Raw genomic sequence first — 17,174 nt, forward strand, 5'->3', positions numbered from 1 at the left:
TATATATATATATATATACACTCTTTTTTCATGGCCCAGGACTTCTGCACATTACTGTATGTATTAAAAACTTGCTCATTATTTGCCATTAAGTACAGTAATAAATAGTATTCAGAGTAGCTATTACAAATGAACAACAACAAAACCTCACATACAAAGCATATGATTGGTTTCAGTGTGCTTACTACAGAGTAATTATATAATACAATCAAAAATAACCCCCTTTGGAGGCGAATTCAAAAATCTACTTTACCTTTTATAGATACAAAAACATATATAGTTGTCATATGAAATGAGTTCAGTCAATATACAACGTGTGTGACTGATTGAGGAGAGCATATGAGATTGTGACACGTTCACAAATCTTGTTCACTAATACTAGGAATAATCATGTTGTCAAACTCCACGTTCCTGACTGATAAAAACACCTCTGTGAATTAGAAAGCAATACCCTGTTTAGACGATTTGATTGTTAATTGTGTGTAAAGCTTACAATCTTTCATCCCGCTTTTTAATTTGTAGTGTATGGTCCACATGAGCATCCTCAGGTCTATGATCTTCATCGTTAACCTGCAGACAGAGGGACTGTGGAGCAGATGTCTAAGCTGCTAACAAACCTTTGAGACATGTATCAATTTGATGGCTGTCATTGCATGCTGGTCACTTCAAAGTGGAGATACAATAATAGTGAATGACACATGTGAACATCTGGGCAGAGGGATCACTGAGGTGTGTTTGGGCTCTGGACAGGTACGATCACATCAGGCTCGTGATTGTCAGTGATATCCAGATGGAGCTTCCTGGTGTTTTTAAGATCCATAATGAATACGCTTGAGCTTGAACGTCATTGCTGGGAGCATTCAGACTAAGACTCTTAACTATTTTTTCCCATTTTTTAATGATGTCAACTTATTAAAGTTTTGCCAGAATGGAGATTGTCCTGATTTGGAGACGTGGAATTCAACTAGATCTGACTGTGGAGTGTCATCGGAGAGCATGAAGGGTCCGTGAGATGAGGGGTCCGCCGGGGAGACGCACCTGCTCTGGCTCACACCTGCTCCGATCGGGTCAGAAGACAGAGACAGGAGATGTTTGAGACAGGACAAAAACACAGCCAACAGGACAGTGTCAATGCTCAAAGCAAAATAAGCAGTGCACAGCTATGATGAATCATGCTTCACGGCATACAGTACATCCCTTAAAATGCACCATGGTAACCAGCCACAGTTTCCACATACATATCATAGTTAATACAGTCACTGTTTTAAAAACAGGTACGTCTGCATTGATGACAGATTGGATAATACCAAGTTAGCCATTTTTTATTACAGACATATACACACATGTGTATAATGTATACAGTGGCCCCAAAAAGTCATATTTAAAGTCTGAACTGCATTAGATCCAAAATATGCTTTTCTCAGAACGGACTTCACTTTTCTGAGCCACTTTTTAGTAACCAACTGGTCTCTAGGTCATCAAGTGTCTAAATACTTTTTGGGGCCACTATATATAATATATTACAGTATAGAACTGTAGTAACTATGGTATTTTGGCAGAATTGACCATAGTCATGACAAAATTAAGAAATATGAACTATAGTCATAAGTACAATGATTCTATGCAATATAAAACATATTTAGTTTTTCCAACTACATGATATAAGCGAAAGTAATAAATATTAACACACACACACACACACACACACTCTCTCTCTCCCTCTCTCTCACACACACACACACACACACACACACACACACACTCTCTCTCACACACACACACACACACACACACACACTCTCTCTCTCTCTCTCACACACACACACACACACACAAACACACACTCTCTCTCTCACACACACACCACACAAACACAAACACACACACACACAAACACACACACACACACACAAAAACACACTCTCTCTCTCTCTCTTTCTCACACACACACACACACACAAACACAAACACAAACACAAACACAATAATCTCCATGGCATTTTGAAACACAATCTATCTTATTGCTTCAGTTTAGTTGTGTTGAGTATTCTGAGCATCTTAAAGGGATAGTTCACCCAAAAATAATAGTTCAATCAGTATTTACTCAATCTGTTCTAAAGCTGTATGATCGTTCTTTTCTGCAACACAAATGTTCTAGGCTTTTACATTATTGCATTATGAATTGAACAAAGAATTGATGTCAATCTCTGATGAAAACAAAATATATTAGCAATAAAATAAAGTATGAATAAAAAATAATAATGCACACAAATATTTAGTCATACAGACACTGCCAATCTATTTACACGTGTCTGAGTGTAACACAGCAGATTATTGTTTTACATGCTTTGTAAATGTGCCATTCATTATTCAGACATTCACACAGTTATTGAAGTGCAATAGTTATCAGTAGTTGTCCTAACAATTTTACCATCTGTGATATTTTAAAGACACAATGGCAAGAAATGTTACAAATGATATATATACAGTATATATATGGACAACCACGAGCAGGACATATTTTTTTTTATTATTTCTCCTTTTATCTTCTGAAAAAAAAGAAATTCATAAGGCCATACCAGTGTGAGAAAATAATGAATTAAAATTTTTGGATGAACTAAATATCTATGGATAATAGAGTCCTATTTTACAGATTTTACCAATATTCTTAGGGTTGGATTTTTTTTTTTAATAGTGTAATAATTGCTTTATTATAGTTGCATTTCAAATTCACTGCCATGGCATTTTGCAGAAAAACTAATTCTACTTTATGCGCTCATGAGAATACCTTTATCATTTTCATACCATGTGCATATAACATGGCCCTCTTTCTCAAGATGATATCTATCAATGAATCTGCAAATTCAAGAACACACTTCACCGTTTGTCAGTGAAGCATTGAGGATTCACAACAGAGTGTAAATATGACACGGAAATATTAATCTATAAAATATAAAGTATTCACTATAAACCAAAATGTACACTACATTCACGATAATTTCATGAAGAAAAAAGTGCATATATTAAGGGGCCAAACACAGGAGGTCCATTACATGAAAATTGAATGGGATGCAGCAATCGCTGCAATAATATTAGGAAAAATGGGTTCAACAGACAGGAGTAGAACAACTTATAACTTTTGACCAATAGGTGGTGCTGTTATGACATGTCAGACAGAAGTGAATATGTGCACAAAAATGGAAAAAAGCACAAATGAGACTACAGATGCTACTCAGATGCCAGTTTTATGCAACTGGCCACTGATGTTTTACTAAGTGTATCGTCCATATACAATCAAGCTTTATTTATAAATTAATTAATAATAACAGTTTCCTATTCGCCCCTGAATGGTTTTGGCCTATATACTGTGATCTTAATTATCTGTCTGTGCACCTTCAGTGCTTGGCCCCTAAAATATACTGCTATCATTAGAACATACAATCTGTACACTGTTTACACATTTTTACAGTACATAAATTAGACATCAATATCAATCAGCATGTACGTTTTATGTCTTTTCATTGTTGCTTATTTATTTATAACTTCTTTTAATGGCAGAATTATTCTGTGATTTCTCCCTGACGTCTCGTTGAAGAAGAATCCAGATTTGTAAAGATGAAGCACCTTTATAAATATATAACTAGCATATAACTCTGAGCATGACGAACAGCAGCAGTCACGAAGTGTAGAAACAACTTTTCCTTGAGATTTTGACATATAAGAGGTTATTATAAAAACATTCTTACACTTAAATTCACATTTAAGTTTAAAAACTCAAAACATCCAAAAAGAGCATTTGTTTATTTCAGTAGCATGAAAAACAGCTATTATTAGAGTTGTGATTCAATTCAGCAGTTAAAGAATAAGACATATTCGATTGTTGTGATTAAGACAAAGTACATCAAACATTTTGGGGGCTTTTGTGTCTTCATTTTAAAGGTGAACAGAATTGAGAAAGAACTTTTACAAAAGTATTTCATTACTATTACTGAGTCGACCTATTGTCACAACACTGAATCCTGTAGTTATCGCCCAAACAATGAGCCCAAGGAGAATACGCTTACACTGTCTACACCGGCTTGCAACAGTGAGAAGACAGGAGTTAAAATAGAAAAATGTTGAATTCACCTGGTATCGCTTTGTTGCCTCACCTTTCTGTTTGGCCACTTTACGCACCGTCATGGCAGCCTGTCGTTTCTGATATTCAGAAATCTCAAAACCTAAACAAAACCAGCAGCAGAAGCAGAAGATATGAGGGAGGGTCACAGAAAAAGCACTGTGTTCTGGTGCCATTAAGAACATATGCAATGATAAATACAATCAATGAATGAGAATTTATGGCAGTTTACCGATTTTTTCATCCTCTTGGACCATCCTGCGCTCCTCGTGAAAAGCCCTCAGCCAGCGGATCTTCTCCTCCGGTTTCTTGGCCAAGAAGACGTGGATCTCCTCGCTGTCTCTGTTGTGCAGCTTGAATGCATTTTTCACGCTGACATTAAAGTCGTCGTCCCGTCCATCGATGGCATCTCTCACCGTATAGCGATCCATGTCAATGCGCCCTTTGTAGTAAAGAATGTCCCGGCGGATCAGGTCCTGAGAACAGATGCAGTGAATCATTTGATTTACATATTATTACTGCAATGTTTAGACACTTTTATTGTCACTAGACTGGCTGGGTTAATAAAAAGTAAAACAACCATAGATCATACACGCTCGCTACTAACCCGCTAACCCAGACTCGTCACAATGAAAGCACCCAAACTCTATTTGTAATCTGAATGAAATATAGTAATGTGTAAACGATATGATCTGTGCCAGCAGAAACTCCAGCACAACTGGCAGATTTTGAAACGGACGCCTCTGTATGTGCCTCACAGCGATTAGCTTCCACCCACACCACATTCGAATGAAGTTGAGCATTTCTTTTGGACGCTCTCGGCTGCTTTCAGCACATTTCTCTGATCCGCTGTCAATCCCACAATTCCACGTGTGTGAGTGCATAGCCCAGTCAACACGTGAGATCATGCGATGATCACAGTGACATCACACGGTCCTCATACTGTGATCCTCATGGTGTGAGTAGTATATGAAATCATTGTGAGTTCACACGATCCTCATACTGTGATCCTCACGGTGTGAGTAGTATATGAAATCATTGTGAGTTCACACGATCCTCATACTGTGATCCTCACGGTGTGAGTAATAGGTGAAATCATTGTGAGTTCACACGATCCTCATACTGTGATCCTCACGGTGTGAGTAATACATGAGCTCATTATGAACTCAAACGATCCTCACACTGCGATCCTCATACTGTGATCCTCATGGTGTGAGTAATAGGTGAGCTCATTGTGAACTCAAACTATCCTCATACTGTGATCATCATGGTGTGAGTAGTATATGAAATCATTGTGAGTTCAAACGGTCCTCATACTGCGATCCTCACAGTGTGAGTAATATGTGAGCTCATTGTGAGTTCAAACGATCCTCGTACTCTGATCCTCACGGTGTGAGTAGTATGTGAGCTCATTGTGAGTTTCAAATTTTGAGCAGGTTGAGAGAAGGCAGTTCAAATATTAGTCACCGGGGATAAGATCATCTACATCTTGGTTAAGATTACTAAAAGTTTCGCACCTACAGCACACATTACATCCATTGATGCAGAAATGCAGATATGTTCTACATAACTAAAGTATATAGAGAGATAAACCTTATAAACTGCCTGATTTTGTGTAACAACTTAAAATATAATCTGCATATACAAAGCTCATGGTGACATCATTGTGAGATCAAATTGTTGACTGGGAGCTCGGCTCCCATCCGGATCAATTGAAAACGCCTGATTTCTCCGGAAGCCTCTGCAGACCATGAATTAAACCTTTCCTGCAATTTTATGCATCTTTATGCATCTGTAAGTCCCACATTTTTACATCAGCAGTAAGTAATGCCCGAACTTTTATGTTGCCTGAGTTTCACAATGCTCATTTATTTAACCATAAACTCTTGTGAATGGGCTTATGGCAGCTGGATGGAATAAAGAATTGCTTTATAGTTCAATATTGGTATTTTTCTTACACACATCTATCCTTAATGTCCTACTGTTTTTATCAAGACAATGAATGTTTGTGAAGTCCAGTGTTGTTTTGGACCCCAATGACTTTCACTGCATGGACAAAAACAGTTGGCACATTCTTCAAAATACACTTCTATTTGCAGTTTTGCAGAAGAAAGAAAGTCAAATGGGTTTGGAACAACATGATTGTAAGTAAATGACAGAATTTTCAATGTAGTGTGATTTTTTTTTTATATTCATTGTGATTTATTTAAATTTTGTGACAGTTTTTATTTTATAAAAACAATAATAAAATAAGATGCAAAAAGAAAAAAGATGCAATTTTAAGGATGTGGTGAAAGAATGCTGATGGAGCAAAGCTATGTTGGAAAGTATAAATATGGGAAAAACAAGGACAAAATATATCTCACTCTCTCACTTAGGGCAAAAATCTAAAAGATTTCTAAATACTTTATCTGTTGTAGACAAAAAAGTAAGGAAAAAGATCCTCTAGGCAGATTTGTACTGACATATTTTATGTTGTCTTGTCATTTTGGAGATTTAATAGAGCGTGAGACAGAAAAATTGTGTATCTGAAATGTGTGAGAGCTGCCAACTGTACTCTGTCCAACTGGATTTACCTGTAAAAGATCTGCAGCTGGTTGGTTGGCCTCTGCTGGCAGCTATAGTCACTATTCATTTCCAAATGTCTATTTTGTGCTATTTCAGAGTTATTTTAATGAAGATACAGTTTGTATCCAAGAATACAACTCTACACACTCTGGACATTCTGACAACCAACTTCATGAGGGTTTTTGGGAAAGGTTTGCTGGACACTTGCTGGTTGTTTGTAATTAACTATCTGGCCCAACTTAAGTATTAAAAAAAAACAAAAAAACATTTCAAACAAGTTTAAGAAGTTAAAGAAATACATCAACTCAATAAAACCTTTTGTTAGAGCAACTTTCCGTACACTACATTCCTACAACTTGTGGGATGGTGCTAATTTTTTCTAATTTATTGTCAGGTTTAGAGATCCAAATCTGGCAATATAAAATAAGGAATGCTTATGAATTTAAAGTGCCCCTATTATGCCATTTTTAAGGTTCCTAAGATTGTTTTGGGAGTCTCCTACAATAGGTTTACATGCATGCAAGGTCAAAAAACGCTTCCGCTTTCTCAAAATATGCATTTGATATCACCTCATTTTCCAGCGATTCGTTCGAAGCAGTTCTGAGATTCAGTCTCTCTAAACCCCGCCTTTCCGTGAGCCTGCTCTGCTCTGATTGGTCAGATGGCCCAGTCTGTTGTGATTGGTCTACTGCGTACTGCGCGTGTCGGAAACGATTCGTCCATTGCCATAGTTGCGTATTTTGAACGCTCGAAAGAAAATATAAACATCTATTATTTATCATACTTACAATTGTGATTCAGTGGAGTCAGCTGGTCCAAATAAACTGTGCATTGATTCATCTTTCAAGAGCAAGTGTTTGTGAATCCCGCGTCGAACTCCACGAGGTTTAGAGAAGCAGTCGTCAGTAAAATGGCAGGAACTCAAAAAAAGACTGGGGTTGCACTGCTGTGAATTTTAACCACTGATTCTCTGCACTCTCATCTTTCGGAAGTGAAAATAAAGCGAATTTTCTTTCACAGCGTCTTCTCGACATGATCAAGCTGCAGTGTTTGAGGGCAGGTCAAGACTCCTTTTTTTGTCTCTAAATAAAGACAATAACTTTATTTATCGTCTATAGATCGTTTACATTCACATACAGCTACACACTGCATGAAAGGCAATATTCATAATGGCATAATAGGGGCACTTTAATATAGGTTTGGGAGCATTTTTATGATCAGTGTTTACACTTTTATTTATTTCTTACATCTCCATGCTGACCATCTCAAACCCTTTTTTGAGGAAATACAATATATTTCATAAAGATCACGTACCTTTTTGCACAGGACCAGCTGATGATCGAAAAGGAAGAAGACTCTCTGCTGACTCCTGCCATAAGGCTGATAGATCCACGACATCTCACCCGTGTAGATCAGCTCTGAACTTCTGTCCAGAATATCATCACCCTAATGTGAACAAAATAGTCTGGAGTCAAGGCAGACGAACTAGGATTGGCAGCAGCCTAAAGAAGATTTTATTAATGAACTATTTGTGACCGTGGAGCACAAAACCAGTCATAAGGGTCAATTTTTTGAAATTGAGATTTATACATAATCTGAATAGATAAGCTTTCCATTGATGTATGGTATTGTTAGGATAGGACAATATTTGGCTGAGATACAACTATTTGAAAATCTGGAATCTGAGGGTGTAAAAAAATCAAAATATTGAGAAAATCATCTTTAAAGTTGTCCAAATGAAGTTCTTAGCAATGCATATTACTAATCAAAAATTAAGTTTTGATATTTACGGTAGGAAATTAACTAAATATCTTCATGAAACATGATCTTTCCTTAATATCCTAATGATATTTGGCATAAAAGAAAAATCAATAATTTTGACCCATACAACGTATTTTTGGCTATTGCTACAAATATACCCCAGCGACTTAAGACTGCTTTTGTGTTTGTGCTCCAGGATCACATTTTAAGAATTCAGCTTTTAAAGAAATAAAAACATTATTTAAAAGCTGAATTATTAAACAAACAAAAAGAATCCAGGCTGCTAACAAATATGAGGCACGATGTGGAGGACTCGAGAATAAATGTGTCTAAAGATCTCTCTTGCACTTTGTTCATGTCCAGATGTACAATGACATCCGAATACAAAGTGTGTGTGACTGAATGTGAGCCACTAACTGTACATAACTTCATGAAATCCACAAATATTATTCAAACACACCTCCCAGTCCAGCACTGAGGCCTGCCACTGAGCGATCTTGTCAATGTTCTCCAGTCTTCTTTTGCGCTCGTTGATTTGCTGCGTGACGTTCCTCATGACAGCGAGCGCTGCTGCCACATAACGGTAATCACTGTGAGAGAAAAAACACCCACAGACTATAATTAAATACATAAAATGTGGTCACAATTATAGACAAACACAATCTAACTAATATATTATGACACACACTTTCAAAATTGTATTTCAGTGAGTGATCAATTGACAAGTGAACCTCTGTGTAACAACTCGATGTTAATATTTTCACTATTAGGAGATGAGACTGTAAGTAAATGTATTTATTTATTGGCAAAGGGTTTTTTGGCAAAAATGCACAATGTTTTGTTGAGAGGAAAATGATGGGTGGAGGTTTTGCTGCTAAAAAAGGACCTACAGTTACTACATTCAAGGGTTCATTTACTTTGTATTCAATATATTTAATAATAAAATGTGTGAAAAGTACAACGTGACTGTGTCATTAGTGTAGTTAGATTGCCTTTGTCTTTAATTGTGAGTTAAATTTAGAGCACATTTTATGAGCAACCATTGCTGAAATCAAATTATTTTCAAAGGGTTCACAAACTTATTATCGCCATTGTGTATATATATATCTTACTGCCTACAGATATCTGTTTGCTTCTGTTTCTGTAACATTCTGCTTCAGCCTGTACATTAGCTTCAGATCTCTAGACCGGGGATGTCCAAACTTGGCCCTGGAGGGCCAGTGTCTGCAGAGTTTAGCTCCAACCCTAATCAAACACCAATAATCAACCCTAATCTTCCAGGCAGATGTATTGAGGCAAGTTGGAGCTAAACTCTTACTTGTGTTCAGCACAAGAAAGAAACTCATTCAGGTTTAAAACTACTTGAGAGTGAGTAAATGATAACAGAATTTTCATTTTTGCAGAATTTTTGCAGCAGTTTTCAGCAGTTTGGACTTGAATAAAAGAGAGAAAACCTGCACTTAAGCTTTTCACGAGCATTTTGTTTTCATAGTTAGACAGATTTCGTGAGGTATCATTATAGGATTGTCTAGCAATATATTGATAATCGCAGAATTGCTGTATCGTGATATGATCGGTATCGTTAGCCATGTATCGTATCGTATCGTATCGTGAGGAACCCTGTGATTCCCACCCCTACTAGACAGTGTTTTTTTGTGGTTTTTGCATGTGTTTGGGTGTGTTACCTATGATCCTGTCCTGTGTACTTCAGTAACTCGGCCAGCTGTAGTGGATATTTGCAGATCTTCTGCACAGGGGTGAGGAGGAAGCCATCAATGGCGATGTCAATCATCTGCTGGAGGAGGCGACAGGCTTCAAAAAAGTGCTGATAGCGGCCGTCTTTCATCAGCTTAGAGAGCTCCATGCAGGCATCCAGGTGGTTGTTGCAGTACTCTGAATAGATCCAGAAACCGTCTTGCTGTAAGGCAGACAGTCATTAAAGTCAGAACTGAAGCAAACTTGAAACATGCATTTCATTTTAAGGTTTTCAGGAATCAGCTTAAAAGTTTTAATAGCTAATCAGTACCCAACCATTATGGACTGTCTTGAAATTTTCTAGATGTATTATGAAGGAGCTTGTCGGTACAGCTAAAAATGTCTATAATTTGAAATAAGCAGTAGATGATGTTAATGCCAAGTCATAAGGCAATGTACTCACATGTTCCAGAAAACATGGACCAATTTCACTAAGATGGGGTTCATCAATGTTGTACTGTTTCTCCAAGTCCCGCACAAATCCCATTTGAAATCTGTATATATCCTCGATGTTTCCAAAAATCACTTTTAGCTGGTCATCATTGAACATGTCAATCCTCTTTCGACACTGCCTCAAGTAGCCCTACAGAGAGAAACTCCTTCAGTTTGGTATGCTGCAAGCGATGTCCACCACAGACCAACAGTTCTCTGAAACTCATTCTTCTTTAGACACTGTGCACTGCATGACTGCAACCATGTCAAATAACAGCATGCAAGTAATCTGCATGAATAATTTTGATTCCAGACTTTGCTTAACAAAGGAAATCTAGTCCCCCCTTGAAAGTCCTTTCCATTTAACATGCAACCTTCAAAAAGTTCATGAAAACATTGCAAAATACATCTTTGAGCAATTTATTCCAAGAAGTCTGAAGAGACACAGTCACTTTATATGATAAACTGATTTCATTTAGACTTTTCACATAAATGGTGCTGCAAACTCCAACATGATTTTTAAGACAGATCTGTACTCTTGACCCTATCCCGAAAGTTGTTCTTAAGGAGTGTTTGCCATCAATAAGTCCCCTCATATTGAACATTGTGAACACCTCCCTTACTACTGGTATTGTTAAGGTTGCAGCTATTACACCAGTCCTTAAAAAGCCTGGATGTGGTAAGTTGGATCTATAAAATTACAGGTATTTCAAATCTGTCCTTTCTCGTTGCGACACAACTTCATTGACATGCTTGTTATTCAACAAGTTTTTTGAGCCTTTCCAATCTGGGTTTAGAAAGGGACACAATACAGAGACTGCCTTGGTTCGCATTATGAATGACCTGCTTGTCTCAGCTGACTCTGGACCCTCTACCATCTTGGTGTTGTTAGATCTGAGTGCAGCATTTGGCATAGTGTGCCACTCCATTCTGCTTAATAGACATGAGAGTTGGCTTGGTATCTCTGGTACTGTGCTTAAATGCTTACATTTTTAAATCCTACCTTACTGATTATTCCCAGTTTGTTGTTGTAGGAAACAATCAAATCGGACAGGTCTGTCATGGTGTTCCTCAGGGATCTATTTTGGGCCCTTAATTATTTAGCATTTATATGCTTCCTTTGGCAAAATTATTAGGATTATTATTAATCATTATTAATCAGATTTACATCAGTTCTAAGTCCAATATCAATGTCACCTCCAAAATTCTTTCTGAGTGTGTGCAGGAAATAAAAATGTGGATGCATCATGATTTTCTAAAATTGAGCTGTTCAAAGACCACAAGCAGCTATTCATAAAGGTAGCAGTTTTAATTTGAGTATGGACAATAGTACCATAGCTCCATTTACTCCATTTGCTCATAACCTCTGTGTGATTTCCGATGCCCATCTGACATTAGATTCACACATTAAGATTATCACAAAATCTGCATCACCTTAGAAACATTGCTAGAATTAGGCCTTTCCTCAGACTGCCTGATGCTGAAAGGCTTGTTCACGCATTTGTTACTTCCAGGATTGATTATTGTAATGTGTTATTTGTTGGTCTACCTGCTAAATCTATCAAATGGCTACAATATATCCAGAATTCAGCAGCACATGCTCACTTATATGCCATCTCGTCAGCATATCACTGGCATTCTTTTTAGTCTGCATTGGCTGCCTATTTAGTCACGCATTGATTTTAAAACTCTCACTTTAACTTACAAAGCTGTGCATGGAATGGCTCCTTCTTATATCTGTGACTTAGTTACCATTTACCTGCCTTCTCATTCTCTTCGTTCTGCTGATTCTTTTACTCTTACTGCTAGAAATGCTCCCACATTGGACAGTTTTAAGAAGTTGTTAAAAACCCATCTTTTTAAAAATGCCTACATAGATTGAGATGATTAGTATTTTATTGTATTGGTTAGCTGTACTGTATATTATTGATTTATTGCTTTGTATTGCAACAGAATTTTTGTATTTTATTTGTTTTATTTTTAACCGTTTGTAGCGCTTTTGGTATAAGAAAAGCGCATTCTATTATTATTATAAACATTTATAAACTCAAATTCAACAGCTCATCAAATATGGTAACTGAAAGTTTAATCATGCTTGCTTAACATGTAAAAACCAACCAATAAAACCAGTTTATTCTGTGTGTCAAGCAGTTACAGTTTGTTTACCATATTTGATATATGGGTGATATATTAGGTTTTTTGCTCAACTGTCCCTTTAATCTCTCCACGGTACCAAGAGGCCACCAATCACAATCATCTGATACTGTCAGCACAGCAGTACCTCACATATGTCCTTCAGGTGTTTGATGTAGTGGCGCTCGGTGCTCATGATCTCGTTGATGACGTTGGCCCTCATCTGGTCTCGGTTCTGCAGTGGTTGGCCGATGCACAGGCAGCCGTTGCCGGGGTTGGTGTGTCCATTCTGCACCTCGCTGGCACCCTCAGCTGATTCTGCACGATCCTGATTAACCCAGAGCTAACAGGAAAAGGCAGAGAGACACATTATATCTCCAAGCTGTGAGTTTTGCAAAGGGGAACAGGTTTGAGCCCTAATTCTCACTAGGGTAAAGATAGACAAAGATAGAAGTCCATGCAATTAAAGATTCCATAGTTACAAAAATACTAAGTCATTTCTCTACAGAATTCCATTGGAGATAGTTGTTCTTTAACCATTTGAGTGGACACTTCTCATTCCAAATGTGTGATGAGCTGGAGTCTTGCTCTCATGTTCTTGGTAATAAGACAAAAAATTCTGCCTTTGATCTGGGTCTCATCTTATGGTTTCAGACAAGACTGCATTATGCTGCAAGGTGGCACAGGAGATGCTTCTGAAGTGGCATATATGCAGTTCAAATGGACTTTTCATGTTTTAATGGGGAACAGAAATCTAATGGTGGCATAAATCCATTTACATAGGAATCACAATTTGGGGAAACAAAGAATCACACTCTTGAATGTTACATGAGATAATGTCTTCAGGGTTGTTTCCATGGTGGGTCAGTCCCAGTATATTTTGCGGTTTTGTACATCACTTTTTTTTTTTTTTAAGTAACTTTGATAACATTATAGAGTAAATTCAAAAACTAGTGTGGTATTTTTATTTGTTAGTTCAAAGTAAAAAAAAATAAATACTGTGAAACAGTGGGAAAAAAAGAAATATGTATGAAACTTTCTTTCATTTTATGTTTGTTAGGAAAACATGTTTTTGGTGTAATGACAGAAATACACTTGGTTTTAGTGTACTCTCGCTGTGGAAGAATAGAAATGGAACAGTGAGATGGAAGTGGCTTGGCAACACTGATTCAACACGGACTGCGTTCTTTCCGAAGTCCAGACGGACGCATCTAATCAGGATCTGTGTCCAAGACCTTGTTTCATCACCTGAGACCAAATAAAAGGCAACGTAAAAAGATTTTTGTTTTAGGAAAACAATTGGAAACATTGAAAATAAATGAATTTTAAATTAATGGTGGAGAAAAAAACCCCAAATACAATCATTTTATCGATTTCTGATGCGTGTTTGAGTCGTCCAAGACCTCGTTTCGTCACCTGAGACCTTGAGCCGCATCACAGTTCAATGATAAGATCTAGGAGCTTATTAGATGAGATGAGAGAGTTCATCAAAGAGGTGGCTGAAACGTACCCTCACGAAGCTGGCGGGGAACCAGCCCTCCTCGTCATCCATCTGACCCCACCACCAGTCTTTATTGGAGGCGTCCAGGACCTTGATGACATCTCCCGCCTTGAACGCCAGCTCCCTCTCGGCCATCGTCACGTGATCCCATACTGCCTCTGCACTGACCACCGAACCGCCGCTGATCAACTGTAGAAAAACACAATGAGCCTGATGGAGAAGCGGTCATGCTTTCACACACACACGACATGTTTCGAAGCACACTTCCATTGGTTACACATCTGTCATTGGTCAGAAAACATCTGACTCGTGCCACAGGTTGAGCCAGTGCTGCTGCAGTATGTTGGGCTGATGCTCAAACAAACACAGCTCAATCTTTTAAAAGCTTTAGAGAGAGAATAATGCCCCTTAATTCTGGTCAGAAAAGAATGGGCAAAAATTTGACCTACTGTAGGGCTACAACAGTTTTTCACCCTCAAAAGTACGGCTCTGTGCCTTATGTACCCTACAGAGATTCATTTTAGTCCCATATTTTCTTAAAGCTGCCTTATGCAGGATTTTCAGTAACTGTTTTAACACAACGGTCAAACTCGGCCCCTCCGCATGGGTGGGCTCAACACAGCCAAAAGACACGATATCAGTAGCCATGGGTGTTTTGCAAACACTTTTTCAAATATTGTGTTTATCATACATGAATGCATATAAACAGTTATACTTATAATTAGATGACTGGCTGTAATTTGCAATTGAGTTAGGGATTATTTTTGTATGAGTTTAAACTTTATTTGGGGGGGGGGGACCTGCATAGTGCACCTTTAAGGCATATAATATGCACTCTTCAGGAGTAGATAAAGCACAAAGGTGTAGCTACTGTGAGTGTAGTGTGCAGTGAGCAGCTAAAGATACCATTCGTAATATCTCCCCTTATTTAAACACTTGATTCAATCCATCATGCAAATAACTAATCATGAAAGGTGTTGAATCCACAGCACTATATTTCCATCTACTCGCGCTGCGTCAGAGGTTTCTATTTTCAGCGTGTTTTTGCAGCACAAGCCGCAAGTGTAAAAGCAGCCGCAGATAAGGGCAGGCAACACTGCTGCAATAAACAGCTATACACAAATAAAAGACAACTAAAATCATACTGTTTATACCCAGTGTGTTGTGGGACCCAGAATGCTAACTGAGAACTGCTGTCTTTGATCATCTTCGCAGGGATTAGAGAAATAGAAACTGGAATACGGTTGGAGGAGGAGGAGGAGGGATGCTGGAGGAGTTTGTCACAGAAAAGTGTGTGTGCTTGTTTATAAACTCCTATTAAATGACTGACAGGACTGGATGAACAGGCTCCTCTTGAAATCACATTTACTGTATTTCAATACATTTGATTTATTTTTCACAGGCCCTGTGACTATAAATGTTATTTAATCAAACAAAGAACCATACGACCAAAACGAGCCTCAACCACGTGTTCCTGCAGTGATTCACAGGCTTATTTATAGTCATGCAATACAACCGTTTCTAGTCCTCTGTGGCATGTATTGGAGCAGGTAATTCTTATGAAAAACACGGTCACACTAGACTTTGAGCATGCAAAATATATAAAGACATACAGTTTATGGTGTGCATAATTTTACATATGACACATCTAAAATGTTATCAACGTACTTCACTGCAGTCCTCCCGATCTAAAGTTTGAGTTCTTTTAATTCAGCTAAGAGGCCACAGCGATCTTCTATTGGTCACGTGATCATGTGATCCAAATTCACAGGTCAGAGTTCTCCAAACTTGAACTCTGGGACGCAGCGAAATTCACCTGAGCTTGTGTTTCTCTCACGTTCACATGCATATGAATGGAAGTCAGTGGAAGGAAAAGTATAGTGTGGCCGGCTCTTAAAACTCACCATTCTCACCACCTCATCAAACCACTTCCAAGTCTTTTTTTTTTACTTAGTGTAGTGCTTCATACAGAAAATGAAGCTTGAGTCTGTCAAGATCTCTCCAGATGAAATCTGATGTCTTTAAGACAGCTTTCTTTCCCTAATCAAGCCACTCGTGTGATACAAGCGGCGAAACACTAAGCAGGAGGCTTCCTGATTGGCTGTTTGTACAGTCTATGCTCCTCTGAGAGTGTCATGAATGAGTGCCGTCAGTGCGTTTGTCGATGGCTGCAGCCACAGGTTCAGCACTCAGACTCCATCGGCAAACGCCACAAGCTTTCTCTGGGCTGAGACTGCAAACATCACAAGCTGAAGAGCTACAGGGAGATCAGAAACACACACTCCATTTCCGCGATCCATTTGCTTCATATTTTGAGAAGGCTGCATATAACCATAATTGTCAGGATGATTAGTGCCAATAAATAGCCTCTCGAGCACTTTCCGACTGTTCTGGGAACATAAATCATTAAAAATACAGAATAACTCTGTGGCCAGATCATAATGTTAAGACACCTTGAAAGTCATCTCTCATTAGAGTCCCAGGGTTCTGTGAATGTAAAGGAATTATTGTTACATAATGGACCGCTGTTCCCCTCATGTTTCTGCACACAGTATGTCTTGAGATGAATGCATTCGACTCAGCACCAAGTGCGTATGGAAGCACAAAGATGTCAAAACTCACAAGAAGAATGAGAGACACCTCTATTTATCATTTCACATCAATGTGCTCTACTTACTGTCAGATTCGAGGGGAACATTCAAATATGCCGTGTCAATAATACTAAAGCTGACTGAAGCGAACTTCTTAAAGGGGTCATATGATGCTATTTTAAAGATCATTATTTTGTGTATTTGGTGTAACAGAATATGTTGACATGCTTTAATGTTCAAAAAACACATTATTTTTCAAATACTGTACATTATTGTAGGTCCTCTATGCCCCGCCTCTCTCAAACGCTTCGTTTTC

At 38.1% G+C, this 17,174-nt stretch overlaps 1 protein-coding gene across 4 annotated transcripts in view; it reads right to left on the reverse strand.

Annotated features, from left to right (window-relative positions):
- Window positions 1–429: 429 nt before the first annotated feature.
- Window positions 430–17,174, reverse strand: part of LOC107746159 (rho guanine nucleotide exchange factor 9-like) — a 28,360-nt gene continuing 11,615 nt past the window's right edge. For 3 of the 4 annotated variants that reach the window (XM_016560257.1, XM_016560260.1, XM_016560259.1), the window contains 9 exons: window positions 14,277–14,456; window positions 12,915–13,109; window positions 10,605–10,784; window positions 10,132–10,364; window positions 8,907–9,036; window positions 8,000–8,131; window positions 4,350–4,593; window positions 4,152–4,220; window positions 430–1,054 (listed from right to left, as the gene is read on the reverse strand). In XM_016560257.1, the coding sequence (XP_016415743.1) occupies window positions 879–1,054; window positions 4,152–4,220; window positions 4,350–4,593; window positions 8,000–8,131; window positions 8,907–9,036; window positions 10,132–10,364; window positions 10,605–10,784; window positions 12,915–13,109; window positions 14,277–14,456 (1,539 nt within the window). In that variant the 3' untranslated portion in view covers window positions 430–878. Of the gene's footprint in view, window positions 1,055–4,128; window positions 4,221–4,349; window positions 4,594–7,999; window positions 8,132–8,906; window positions 9,037–10,131; window positions 10,365–10,604; window positions 10,785–12,914; window positions 13,110–14,276; window positions 14,457–17,174 lie in introns of all 4 variants that reach the window. The other variant, XM_016560258.1, reaches the window with a different exon arrangement.

The sequence above is a fragment of the Sinocyclocheilus rhinocerous genome, unplaced genomic scaffold, assembly GCF_001515625.1.
Source record: "Sinocyclocheilus rhinocerous isolate Xijiao unplaced genomic scaffold, SAMN03320098_v1.1 scaffold348, whole genome shotgun sequence".
Lineage (NCBI taxonomy): Eukaryota > Metazoa > Chordata > Actinopteri > Cypriniformes > Cyprinidae > Sinocyclocheilus > Sinocyclocheilus rhinocerous.